The sequence below is a fragment of the Pseudochaenichthys georgianus genome, chromosome 18 (genome assembly GCF_902827115.2).
Source record: "Pseudochaenichthys georgianus chromosome 18, fPseGeo1.2, whole genome shotgun sequence".
Taxonomy (NCBI): domain Eukaryota; kingdom Metazoa; phylum Chordata; class Actinopteri; order Perciformes; family Channichthyidae; genus Pseudochaenichthys; species Pseudochaenichthys georgianus.
The window spans coordinates 2,016,241-2,028,560 of NC_047520.1; the positions used below are offsets into that span (position 1 = coordinate 2,016,241).

The following is a 12,320-nucleotide window of genomic DNA, read 5'->3' on the forward strand; positions in this document are numbered from 1 at the left end:
ACTTCTTACATGTTGAACACAAATACCTGTACTTTCGAATTCTTACATGTTGAACACAAATACCTGTACTTTCTACTTCTCACATGTTGAACCCAAATACCTGTACTTTCTACTTCTCACATGTTGAACACAAATACCTGTACTTTCTACTTCTTACATGTTGAACACAAATACCTGTACTTTCTACTTCTTACATGTTGAACTCAAATACCTGTACTTTCTACTTCTTACATGTTGAACACAAATACCTGTACTTTCTACTTCTTACATGTTGAACTCAAATACCTGTACCTTCTACTTCTTACATTTTGAACCCAAATACCTGTACTTTCTACTTCTTACATGTTGAACCCAAATACCTGTACCTTCTACTTCTTACATTTTGAACCCAAATACCTGTACTTTCTACTTCTTACATGTTGAACCCAAATACCTGTACTTTCTACTTCTTACATGTTGAACACAAATACCTGTACTTTCTACTTCTTACATGTTGAACTCAAATACCTGTACTTTCTACTTCTTACATGTTGAACACAAATACCTGTACTTTCTACTTCTTACATGTTGAACCGAAATACCTGTACTTTCTACTTCTTACATGTTGAACTCAAATACCTGTACTTTCTACTTCTTACATGTTGAACCGAAATACCTGTACTTTCTACTTCTTACATGTTGAACTCAAATACCTGTACTTTCTACTTCTTACATGTTGAACTCAAATACCTGTACCTTCTACTTCTTACATTTTGAACCCAAATACCTGTACTTTCTACTTCTTACATGTTGAACTCAAATACCTGTACTTTCTACTTCTTACATGTTGAACACAAATACTTGTACTTTCTACTTCTTACATGTTGAACACAAATACCTGTACTTTCTACTTCTTACATGTTGAACACAAATACCTGTACTTTCTACTTCTTACATGTTGAACACAAATACCTGTACTTTCTACTTCTTACATGTTGAACACAAATACCTGTACTTTCTACTTCTTACATGTTGAACACAAATACCTGTACTTTCTACTTCTTACATGTTGAACACAAATACCTGTACTTTCTACTTCTTACATGTTGAACTCAAATACCTGTACTTTCTACTTCTTACATGTTGAACTCAAATACCTGTACTTTCTACTTCTTACATGTTGAACACAAATACCTGTACTTTCTACTTCTTACATGTTGAACCCAAATACCTGTACTTTCTACTTCCTACATGTTGAACCCAAATACCTGTACTTTCTACTTCTCTCATGTTGAACCCAAATACCTGTACTTTCTACTTCTCACATGTTGAACTCAAATACCTGTACTTTCTACTTCTCTCATTTCCCAAACAGCTGGTTCCTTTAGTCTGAATGTGTGTTTGGGGCGTGATCATTATTCTTTAGAGTCATTGCGTGCCTATTGGTTGGAACACGATCCGTGTATCCATCACTTCCTGGTCTTCTCTAAAGAAGAGGGACCAATGGAAACGTTGTCATGTTGCCGTTGTTCAGCATGGAAACATTCATTAGCTAACAATGACATTATTGTTCTATTGATATAAAGGGAGGTCAGGTACTCTTTAAAGCAGCTGCTAGCTATGGGTACTTTTTACTGAAGTACATTTCAAAGCCTCTTTACTTTCACTTGAGTAAAGAAGTTTAGTCAGTACTTCTACTTTCACCAGAGTATTTTTAAACACGAGTATCTGTACTTCTACTTGAGTAAAGGATGTGTGTACTTTGCCCTCTCTGCTCATCCTCCACCTTTATGACCTCACTGACCTTGACACAGTGCAGGTGGTCTTCTGATTGGACGAGCTCTTTGAGGTCGCTCTCTCTCCTCCGCAGCTCCTCCACCTCCAGCTCTATCTGTCGAATCACGGCGTCGGCTTGATGCGTCGCCGCCCTCCGGCTCATCTCCATCACCTCCAGCAGCTCCGCCTGCGAGCGCTTGACGGCCAAAACCAGGTCTGAGAGCAGGGAGACGCTGCGGGACGTCTCTCGCTCTACTACCAGCTGAGGAGGGATGTTAAAGAGTGTTAGGATACCTTTAATACAGCCTCCAGGTCAGGGTTTACTCTAAGGATTCAAGGCTTTCATTGTCATTTGTACATAGCTAGATAGCTAGTGTAGATATGTTAAATGGTACTGATGGAACCAAATGTGCCCAAAGCTTAGTCCGCTTGGACTTTTTTTTGCTAAATCTGTCTAAAAAGGTCAATTCTCACTTATTTTGCCTCAATCTTGATACAGGGTACTTATTATATGTTATACTTTGGATTCCTAAAGCTTTTAGGCTACTAACCCATCATTCAAGGGTGGTTTTCACTATAAGTACTGGGTTTTATTTGGGCGGAGACAAGAATTTACACTTTTTGACTATGTTCCATCTGGATTTACTCTGACACTGAAACATCTTCACTGATTCTGACACGTCTACATCCAACTCACAGATGTGACCTTGCTTTGATAACAATTAATTATTCATATAACCCTTTTAGAAGTTAAGTTATAGTCCTTTGTTTTGGGCATGTCATTCTCGAGCCTGAAACCTGAAAAACAGGCTTGGGGCTTAAGAGGTTAATACAAATCGTAGGTCACAGGCTCCTCCAACAGTGCAACACAATAAACAGAATTGAGGTAAAACCATATATTTTTTTAAAACAGTAGCGACAGTGTGTTTCTGATTAAAGGCTGATAATGGGATGACAGGAGGATTTTCCGGTTCTGAGTGTGTGTGTGTGTGTGTGTGTGTGTGTGTGTGTGTGTTTTTTACCTGCAGTTCACTCGCTGACTTTCTGATCTCCTCGATCTTTCCGATTCTCTGTCTAATCATCTCCTGGATCTCCTGCTGCGACACAACCAGCCTGTCCTGCACACACACACACACACACACACACACACACACGCACGCACGCACGCACGCACGCACGCACGCACGCACGCACGCACGCACGCACGCACGCACACACACACACACACACACACACACACACACACACACACACACACACACACACACACACACACACACACACACACACACACACACGTCAGTGCTTATATATAAAAACAAAGACGCTAAAGAAGGACCCTCCCTGAAGTCTGAGAGTTCGCTCTGTTTTCCCCACCTTGGTTTCCATCCACTCGGCCTCCAGAGTCACCGTGTCGTGACCATGATGCTCCTCGGTCTCACACTCCGGACAGATACACACTTTATCAGTCCGGCAGTAAATCTGAAATCAGTGAGAAAGTGTTAAACCTTTCATTTCATTTTGATCAGAATCAGAAACAGGTTTATCACCAGCTAGGTTGACACGTACGAGGAATTTGACTTGATGTCGTGGTGCGTATAACAAAAATAAATACTTAGTTCCCACTTAACAGTTAACGGAAATAAACAAAACATCACATGAACACGGATCTCTAAAATGCTAATACAGGCTGGGATATCTCTGCAGCATATACCGTATTTAGATTTTGATAATATTTGTTAAATTGTGCACTATTAGCTCCATTGGCATCAAAATGACTGGTGCATCTGAGATTAGAGAGGGTGCAGGGGTAAAGTGCTATTTTTACAAGTGGGGAGTGGACCTAACACCCTCAAGGGGGGGTCCTCACCTCCTCTAGGGGGGGTCCTCACCTCCTCTAGGGGGGTCCGGGGCATGCTCCCCCGGGAAGATTTAAATATTGAAGTTAAAAGCATCAATCTGGTGCACTTTGAGAGCAACATGGAGAGATCTATGGATACATCTCTACACCCAGATGAAACAGAACTGTAAACAGATTTACTTTTTCTTTATGGATATTTTACAAATCACTCCCCTTTTCTTGTTTTACTGTCATATAGTATTTCATTTTTAGTGAGTGAGTTACTCAGATCAGTACCAGGAGACAGCGGTTGGTACCCTGGTACAGTTGTGGTGAAGGCATCTGACGAACATGAACCGAAATGTCTACATGCAGGAGATGGCATCTTTTTTACATGAATATTCCAGCCAATCTCTGTTTTGAAACCATGAGCTGCAAAATGAACGCCTCACCCCGCTGTACAGGCGAGTTGGGTACTTTTTTAAATATACCTGTGCAGGCTCTGTTTTGCCGAGGTCCTCTGGCACTTGCAGGCCGCCGAGGGGTGGCGGTGTTTGGGGCAACGAAGACGGCTGCGGCTGCTCCGCCTCCGTGGGCGAGGCGGGGGGAAAAGCCGGCGAGGCGGGCAAAGCCGGCGAGTCGGGCGTTATTGTCCACGACAGTGGCCGCGGGTAACGTAATGTCCCCATGATCTGAACTGTTATTACCTGCAGTAGATGCAGTGTTACTGCTGGCGATAAGGGCTGGTTGTTTTAACCATTTTCTGATGTCCATCATTGACTATATTATTATTACTTCAATTATTATTATTATTGTTATTATATATGTAATATTTTTCACTTTAGATATATATATTTTTTTCACTTTTAATTTTTTTTTTTTTTATTTCATTTTAAAACGTTTTAATTTTTCAAACGACTCAACTGAGGGTGCAATGCACCCTTATGCACCCCCGTAGAACCGGGCCTGATTGGCATTGCCTTTTAGGATACAACCCCCAAATCAGATGGAAATCTACACAATCTGGGGTATAAATGAATACATACAGTTGAACCTTTAAGAAAAACCCAGAAAGGTGGGTTGATATATGACATTTTAGTACCTCCTAGAGAAATGGTATAATTACCACAGGGATCAATAAAGTACTTCTTATCTTATCTTAACATTCACACTGATATGATGATAGACATTCATCTGCTGCACTAAAGAAATCCCAGACTACAACCTTGAAATATTGTCAAAAATATACCTAAAAAGGATTCAAATAATTAAAGGAAAATCTGACAATCCTCACATTTGAGAAGTTTAAACCATAAAATGTCAAATTATCATAAAAGGAAGTTGCTCTTATAGACGAACGATTACATTGTTATCTGAGGTTAAAGTACCATGGTTCCTCGGTGGTGGATCTCACAGACGGGGAGTGTCGGGCCGTTCGCCGCCCCGCTCATAGTGAACCTTCTCCGGCTGTTGGAGCGAGGGTAAGATGGCGGAGGAAGATGGGGGGCGGAGGGGATCGTAATGGCAGCGATGGGACTGTGGCTCGGGACTGAAGAAGCCAGAAAGGGGGTGACTGATGATGATGATGGGATGGACACAGCTTAAAGGAAGAAGATGCAGGTATTATGAGAAAGATTGAGGAAGGTGAAGTGTGCTTGACAGCTCTCAGAAAATCTGGTTCCAGACTAATTTGTGAAATGCAGATATAAGAATTTGTGTTAGCCAAAAACTCTCTGATCTTGGTGACATCCCAAGGCCTGATAACACCAAAATAAATGTATTATTTGTGTCTCTTCCTGAGGTTAAACATACAATATGCATATTTGGATAAAACCCAGAAAAAACTCAGTTGGTGATTTAAGAAATTGGAGAAATTAACCTTTGATAAAATATGGTGGAAATGTGTGCATTTTTAAAAAAGATGAATTAATTAATTAATATGAAAGACTTGACCGGATAATGTATATCTTCTTGTTTACCAGATTTATAACCCACTGTTAGTTCCATTGACAATTTCACATGTCTATTTAAAAATAAATGTATGTATTTAGTTACACATTTGTGCGAATTATCCTTAAAAAATGAGTTATATTTGTATATTTCTGGTAAGGACATTTATGTATATACTTAAGTTGATGATAATAAAGACTGCCTTATTTTGATAATGTATGTGTATTTCTTTCCTTGGGGGGGGGGGGGGGGGGGATTTACCCTTCTTATTTGTATGTCTTTTAGTGGAAATAAAAAAAAGACAGTACAAATATTTGCAAAAAAAAAATTCAGTCAGTCATTTCGCCCAAATTCAGGAACTGAAGGTAGCATTTTTTTGCCTGATTAAATGAATATTCAAGAGCTTTATTGAGCATTATTGTAGAATTCTTAAAGAGACATTCGACTAAACAGTATATAATAAGGATAACATTAATATCTGTTGTCCTGCGGCCATGACAGAAACACCGACGGAGGTCAGACTAACGTTTGAAACCCTCGTCTTACCTGGAGTCTCACTGGGAAGAGTCTTTGGAGGTTTTGGTGAAACTCGAGGCAGCCTTTTCCTTAATTCCTCATATAAATTGTCCGGTATTCCTCCTCCTCTTCCTCTTCCTCCTCCTCCTCTTCTTCCTCCCTTCTCCTTCCCCACTCCTCCTTCTCCAGTCATTGATCTGAACTGATCGGTGATCTCTCTCAGCGTCCGGTTGATCTGCAGATCTGGACGCTTAATGAAGGTTTTCTTACACAGAGGACACACGCACATCTGGGAGAGGAAGGAAGGAAGGAAGGAAGGAAGGAAGGAAGGAAGGAAGGAAGGAAGGAAGGAAGGAAGGAAGGAAGGAAGGGAGGAAGGGAGGATGCATTAAAAGGGGAGGAAAAAGGGAAACCAAAGAGGAAAATACATTCAGGAAACCGTCCGTAAAGATGAATGGATGTTGACGTACACAATCTGTCTATAGGGCTAGTTTGTTCTACTCGTGTATTTGTGTTTAGCTGAGGTAACGATTTATTTTACTTGTATTTTATTCTTCACATTTTCTTGTATTTGTACACACATAAAACTACATAAACTCCAGATTATTATAGATAACATAATGTGTCAGGAGGTCAAAGAAGCTACAGGATTATCCAAATGGAGAACAACTTGAGCATCTTTGGGTTCAAGAAAAGCGCTATAGAAATAAAATATATTATTAACTATCAAAAACTAAAAAGGGGGAAGATAAGAACGGTAATAATCGACGTCAACAATCAACCCAATTAAAGAAACACAACAAAAAGCCTGTGAGCGGGAAATCTATTAGCATCAATAGAGAAATATCCAGTAAAACATAAAAGAAACGCATGAAAAATGTCTGTTTCTATAAAATATGTTAGTCGAAACTCAAATTCAAATAGTTTTGAAGGTATTTCAAGCATCCCCTAAGTCGACTATTCCTACTATACGGATAAGAAAAAGACTGGATTTGATGATTACTTTAAGAAAGATAAGTCAGGAAGATCTAATAAAGGGACCTTCATACAGAAAACATCTAATAAATATATAAAATAATAACCATAAATAAGGTTTATTTTCAAACTTATACAGTAGGATTCTTCCGAAGGTATTTCAAGGAGCCTCTACAACTATTCTTACTATTACCGATAAAAAATACTGTATTTGATAAAACAAGACAGGAAGATGACAATTGGACCTAAATCTAATAAAGACAAAGAAATACATGAAATATTAGTCATAAATAGTATTTTTTCAAACGTATAGGGTTGTTCTGAAGGTATTTCAAGGATCCTCTTTAACTATTCTTACTATTACATATAAAAAAGGACTGTATTTAATGATGAGAAAAGCAAGACAGGAAGATAATAAAGGGACCTTCATACAGAAAAAATCTAATAATTACAAGAGAAAATGACTGTTTTATAAAATACGTTTTTCCTCAAACTTATAGTGATTGATATGAAGGTATTTCAAGATTCCTCCACAACTACTCCGTCACACCCAGCACACCTTTACAATAAAAAACCTCCCCTACCATCGCCCCGTCCCAGTATCTGTTGATGCAGGCCAGACAGAAGCTGTGTCCGCACGGCGTGGACGAAGGATTGTTGAAAACATCGAGGCAGATCGAGCACAGAAACTGCTCATCGGAGAGAAAACGTCCACACAAAGACATCCTGTGGGCAGCCAGAGAAACATGTACACTAATCAAGTTACTATTACTTTCAATGATGCGGTCACTACAAAAACCCAACATCTTGCCATGTGTCTAGTTAGTAGTAATATGTCTTCACACCTGCTATAAGACATAATAACTTCAGGAGAAACAAGGCAGTGAGATAGCGGGTCTTGTCAACCAATCTCATTTTGAGTCGTATCTCATTTTGAACTAACATCAGAAAACAGAACACTTTTGAGCATTTGCGGCTTATTTTTGTAACACATTTCCTGATTCTGGTAAAATAGACACCTTGTTTTCATTCGTGTTTAACTTGTTTTTGGAGCAGCATTTGTTCCAGTGGTGGGAGAGTGAGGAACTTCCGGTCATAGCTTTAACAACGTAAAATAATCAATCAGTCAATACTGAGATAATTCATATGAGTGTGGATGGATATGGACTGTTGGTATGATAAACAATACATTATTCAATCAATTATTCGCGGCAGATCAGACTGGTTTCTGCACTTATCTCTAAGAGTAGTGTATAAGTAACTTGTTCTCGATAATTATGAACATTAAATAAGAGAGGGAAAGTGTAAACCTTGCCTGTTGCCGAGTAGAAAAGATCCAGAAAGCTCCAGAGATAGAAATTGTTCTTATTATTATTATTATTATTTTCCTCCCGTATGTTGTTCCTCGTTCTTGTTTCTTGATCACCGTCACACGGACTTGTGAAATGTGTTTGCTTTCTCATGCTACCACACACAAAGGTGTGTGTGTGTGTGTGTGTGTGTGTGTGTGTGTGTGTGTGTGTGTGTGTTTTCCTCTCAGTCCCCGCCCTCTCACCTGTGTGCCTGTTGGCAGGTAAAAGTGGCAGGACTGGTTGTAAGGTAGCAGAATGATGAATGACATTTCACAACATTTCATTGATCGAACACTTTTATCCAAAACCACTCGCACACAGAAACAGATGGGCTGCGAGGACGTTCTCGTTATGTTTCCTCGCCTCAGGCCGTGTCAAATAGAGTTTCTTGAGAAAACACAATCAACTCTCTTCAGAAATGAGAAGAATTACACCTGAGGGGAACTGTGAGATAGAACATATACATTGGTTGATAAGTTGACATAGGCCTACATGTGGTATTTTGCAATTTCTTTCTTATTTGGTTAACCCCAAAACACTGAAGGAAAGCTTTTCCAAAGAATTTACTTGTATTTTTTGTGATGTATAAAATGTACTTTATTGCAAGTTCTTCGTTTAGCATCTTTCAGCACGTCTTTTGGTTTAATACCGCTCTTATCTGTGTATTTTTTAAATCCAGGTGGCTCTTTTGAAGTGTAGAAATAATCAACTTTCTTTAGCATCTAATTGAATTACACCTTGAGGGAAATGTGAGATTTTTCTAATACAGTTAACATCCGATTAACACTGCGAAACGGTCAACAAAATTGCTTAAAAGTTTAATATAAATACTTTTTCTTACTATATGATATATCGCACATTTTTTAATGACAAAACAGTGAAATAAAGCTTTTCTTACATTGAAATGTGTACAGGAGAGTTCCTTTAAGCACTACAGAGGCTTTTAGTGTCTTTCAGCTCTTTGTTTTGGTTTGTTTTTGACACTCTTATCAGTGTCGTTTATAGATCACAAAACACTGTATTAAGGCCCCGTCCACACGGAGACGAAAACGCTGGAGACCTGTCGTACAGCGTTTCTCAAAGTGTGGGGCGCGCCCCACTGGTGGGGCGCAGAGATGTGATAGGTGGGTCGCGAATGGACGCGATGAACGGGAGATTATTTTTTTTTATTTAAAAAAAAAAGGTTTTGGACCTCAGGCCGGAATCGAACCTGGGTCCTCGCGGGCGGTAGTGGATTATTACAGCCGGAGACTTGCAACGGCAGTGGACTTTCACAGCACCGCTGCACCGGACCTCCCGGAGCCGCCAGAGCGTCGTAACGGCGGGTGTTTGCGGCGGCGGATGCGGTACCGGCGCAGCGGCGTTGTGAAAGTCCACGGCCCACCTATACCAGAGCCGGCGGCCCACCAACGGCAGCGGCCCAACGGGAAAAGTCCCGAATCTCCTGATGGCCAATCCGAGCCTGCTCACACACACACAACTGAAACCAACTGAAGTCATTTGCAGACATATGTAAAAATCTCTCATACACACATGTGAAACGCTCTCACACAACAGCGTTGCAGTCAGGAAGAAAAGCAATGTGGAGCGGCACCTCACCACTTCATAAGGAGTTTAACCGTGACACTTTTCGAAATCCCGTTTGTGTCCCCCCGCTTTACAAATAGGCCTATGTTTATTATTATCTTTTAAATCATCGCCACGGAGGAGCACACAGCCTCTGTGAGCGAGCGAGACACAGAGACAGAGACAGAGAGAGAGAGAGCTAGAGAGAGCACACCTTTATCTATTTAATATCGCCTAGTTGTACAAAATAAAGTAAGAAATCATTCCAATGTGTACTATAGGACAATAAACAGTTTAAAAGGAGAGTGATTAGTAAAATATGCATAAATAAAAAGAAAGAATGCTAACTAGGTAACATAAGATAAGAATACACAAGTGCATGATTTGTTGTTGGTTGTGATCATATTCTAAAGATGTTTGGATTATTGAAAAGTATACAGCTCCCTTTCATAGAGAGTTGAGAGATGTATCCATAATTTCATTTTGTGCTCAAAGTGCACCAGATTGATGCTTTTAACTTCAACTTTTAAAAAAATCCTACATTTTCTTTTCACTGAAAACGGGTCCCACAGACCCAAACAGCACACAAAGGTTAAAGGTAAGCATATAATGTTAAAATGCGCTAAATATATACACTGCAAAAAAACTGAAAAAGAGGAGTAAAAGTAGCTCACGACTTGTTGGGGACCCCTGTTATTGAACGATACATTTGACCATTTTAAGCTTGGCCTACCATTTTATTGGAGCGGCGAGGAACAGGTGGGGCTTGAAAAGCGGGGAATGACAGAAAAAGTTTGAGAACCACTGCTGTAGTACATATGCCGGGCCTGTAAGTGGCGCTGTACTTCTGCCACAAAATACACCAAAAGCAGCGAATAAGACCGATGACTATTATTATTATATTATATTATTATTGTTTCTGGTGGTTGTGGTAGAGGAGCTGTAGATTTTGCACTGAACTCTGTAGCCAGTTGCCAGTAGCGTCTGGAGCACGAAAGCAACCCTGTGATCTGCCATTGTTGTCGTTGTTGGCGAAACGCATCAGCAATGACGTCGGTGGCGCGGCGGTGAGCAGCAGAGGTGGTGGGAGGCGGGGCTGGCGTCATCGATTTCAGGAAAAGTTCGTATAGGGCGTAGACACGGGGCTGCAAGCATTTCGTCCTCAGACCTACCGAAACCGCTTCGGCCTCGTGTGGACGAACCGTCTATACGAGAGAGAACGTTAGCGGATTCAACTGATATCGTCTCTGTGTAGACGGGGCCTAAAGCTCTCCTAATCAATACTTTACAAACAATGTATGGGAGAATCACAGACTGTCAAAGTGATAGCTTAAAGGCTTCATATGATGAAGAAAATGGTCTTAATTTCACCTTGTTTTAAATTACAAAACACAGAAATAAAGCTTTTCAAATCAATATTTTTCATTAATAATGAATAGGAGACTTATCGTTTACTTGTGCAGTTCCTTTTAGCACGACAGAGGTTTCTAGTGTGTTTAAGTTTTGGTTTACTGTTACCACTCTTATCATTGTCTTTTTTTTAATCCAGGTGGCTCTTACACGTTTTAAAGTGTAAAAACAATCAACTTTCTTTAGCATCAAGAAACATGTAATCCAACGGGGAACTTTGAGATTGTTAACATCAAAATAATTGCTTAATGAGTTGATTTTATGAATAAATAATATATTTATTTCGTGGTTTTAATCACAAAACACTGTCTAATCACTATTTTATATTAACAGTGTATACGAGAAATATCACCTAACCCTGCAGCTACTTTGAGCTAGCTTTTATTTTATTTTTCGCTTTGTTTTGGTTCACTTTCACAACTCTAATCAGTGATCATTTTAAATCCAGGTGGCTCTTAGACAGTTTTTAGCATATGTAAAACAGATTTCTCCTATTCTACTATTATTCGTTTTGTTGCTCGACTAATAACCTCCTTGACGAACCAACCTATTGTCCTCAATCAGTTCCTTTTAATACAAATCAATATGTCTTTTTAACATAACAGAAAGGAACAATGTCTTCTCTCTACTCAACCCTGCGATTAATTTCAATCTTCACAATGATTACAAGACTGAGTTCTGGCATCTAAATGATCTGGGACTTTTCTACACGTGTGCGTGTCTTTCAACCAATCAGACATCTCACATTCCTCACAGCAAATGATGCTCTACCTTCAGTTCGAGATAAGCCGATTCTCAGGCCGCGTGTACCCAAACAGGATGCTGGGCTTTGCGACGAAAACATCTCACTCAGTCTCATGCGCTTTTCAGGTGAAAACAATGACACTGCAAAAAGGCATAATCTTCTCTTAATTATGCAAATTACATGTCAACAAATCTAAAAAGAAACTAGCTGT

At 39.7% G+C, this 12,320-nt stretch overlaps 1 protein-coding gene across 1 annotated transcript in view; it reads right to left on the bottom strand.

Moving 5' to 3' along the window:
• Positions 1–7,761, bottom strand: part of LOC117464003 (E3 ubiquitin-protein ligase TRIM39) — a 13,258-nt gene extending 5,497 nt beyond the window's left edge. The window contains exons 1-6 of the mRNA XM_034106533.2: positions 7,621–7,761; positions 6,092–6,350; positions 4,984–5,195; positions 3,133–3,237; positions 2,778–2,873; positions 1,784–2,017 (exon numbers count right to left, since the gene is read on the bottom strand). Of these exons, the coding sequence (XP_033962424.1) occupies positions 1,784–2,017; positions 2,778–2,873; positions 3,133–3,237; positions 4,984–5,195; positions 6,092–6,350; positions 7,621–7,761 (1,047 nt within the window). The remainder of the gene's footprint in view (positions 1–1,783; positions 2,018–2,777; positions 2,874–3,132; positions 3,238–4,983; positions 5,196–6,091; positions 6,351–7,620) is intronic.
• Positions 7,762–12,320: the final 4,559 nt, after the last annotated feature.